The sequence below is a fragment of the Setaria italica genome, chromosome III (assembly GCF_000263155.2).
Source record: "Setaria italica strain Yugu1 chromosome III, Setaria_italica_v2.0, whole genome shotgun sequence".
NCBI classification, from domain to species: Eukaryota; Viridiplantae; Streptophyta; class Magnoliopsida; order Poales; family Poaceae; genus Setaria; species Setaria italica.
The window spans coordinates 374,815-376,463 of NC_028452.1; the positions used below are offsets into that span (position 1 = coordinate 374,815).

General features: G+C 52.4%; 1 protein-coding gene across 1 annotated transcript; it reads right to left on the minus strand.

Annotated features, from left to right (window-relative positions):
• Window positions 1-340: 340 nt before the first annotated feature.
• On the minus strand, window positions 341-1,298 carry LOC101770402. The gene has a single exon (XM_004963310.3). It carries the CDS (start codon window positions 1,236-1,238, stop codon window positions 576-578), a length of 663 nt encoding a protein of 220 aa, XP_004963367.2. The 5' UTR covers window positions 1,239-1,298; the 3' UTR covers window positions 341-575.
• Window positions 1,299-1,649: the final 351 nt, after the last annotated feature.

Sequence of the window (1,649 nt, forward strand, 5' to 3'; positions counted from 1 at the left end):
CTATAATTTTAATCAAACATAAAATTGATTTGACTCAAAAAAAATTAGAATGACTTTAATTTGCAACGGAGGGAGTACACCGTAATGCAGGTTGGTGTCGTCTGTGTCAGCTAGCGCACGTCTCCCTTTCAACTCGGCCCGACTCTGCGTCCACCGTTGGACTTGGGGCGGCAACAGAGAAAGCCCAACAGTCCAAGTCCAACTAAAAGAACAGCTCGGGACAGCCATTTTGATTTGGGCAGCATTATAGTGTATCTATACCTCCTTTTTTTTAAAAAAAACATTTTTTTCCTTCAGTCTGCATCTCAGCGTATATTATCTAAGAATGGACATGGAGTGGTTAAACAACAATGCATCAACTTTTACTTATACATGTAAAAAAATGATCCAGCTCATTAGTCATCACGTAGATCTTACACGTACAGAGCATTCAAAACTCGATCTCAGCTAGGTCGTGCAGCCCAGTGCATGCTACTACTACTACAGGTCCTAAGCTACATGATTGTACACGCCACGTCTACGTTTGCACATCACCAAATATATCGTCCGGCATTCGAGCGGACGCTGTCTGTATGTCACTGCAGCTGGTTGACGAAGACATGCCCGTGACGATAGCACGCGCCAAGAGACGGCGGCACAACAAGTGGATTCGCCACCATGCTCTGGTGATCGTAGAGGAACGCCGCCGGGCTTATCAGCTGATCGTCACTGATGAAGAAGCCGAGGCCGCTTCTGACGCCGCCGGCCGCATCATCAGCAGGCAGAGGGGAGGCCGGCGGGGCCGCCGTCGTCGCCGACAGGGAGCTCGCCACCAACGGCAGCTGCCCGTACAACTGGAACGGGAACTGCAGCGGTGGAGGCGGCATAGCGGATGACGCTGAAGGCGGCGGCGGTGCGCCGGTGAGGCGCTGCACGACGGACTTGAACTCGCCGGGGTGCGCGTGCACGACTTTGGGTGACTCCACGTAGATGATCACCGGCTGCCGCGCCTGCTGCTGCACCGGCGGCCGCCGCCTCGTCTTTGCCTGCAGGTCCGCAGCCTTGCTGTTGGTGACCTTGAGCGTAGCCGGGCGGGGGCCCTGCAGCCCGTGGTGGCGCTGCTGCATCAATGGAGGCTGCTGCTGCCTGCTGGTGGGTGTCCGGGAATCCGGGATAATAGCTCTACAAGTAAGTAGTGTGGTATTGATGTGACGAACAAGCAAATCAAGGGTGCGTGTCTGGCTTAATCTGGTAAGCATTGGAGGAGTTGCATATGAATATATATAGACGATGCATATGCCGGCCGGCCGGGCTGCTGGTGTCGGGACTCGGTATGAGTTCAATCCATTCCATTCATCCAGGTGTTGGTGTGTGAGCTAATCAATCAATATAATCTCGATCTGATCCAATCACACGGATCAGGTCAGAAGACAAGAGATGGTGGTGGCGCTTAACAAGTCAAGGAGCAGTAGCTAGCTAGGGTGATGGAAGCAGAATTGAAGATCGACAAAGGAGGGCCCAGTCAGATCACGTACCAGTTCAAGTCACTTTCTTGCAGCTTAGGATGGGAATGCGTCTACTGCATCACATCAATACATCATCAGCAGCATGGTATCCATCGATCGCGAACCAAAAGTTCTCTTGCATTGCACGTACGTACGACGGTGCAA

Coding starts and splice junctions, on each gene's coding strand:
- LOC101770402 (XM_004963310.3), bottom strand. CDS start 1,238: ATGCTTACCAGATTAAGCCAGACACGCACCCTTGATTTGCTTGTTCGT.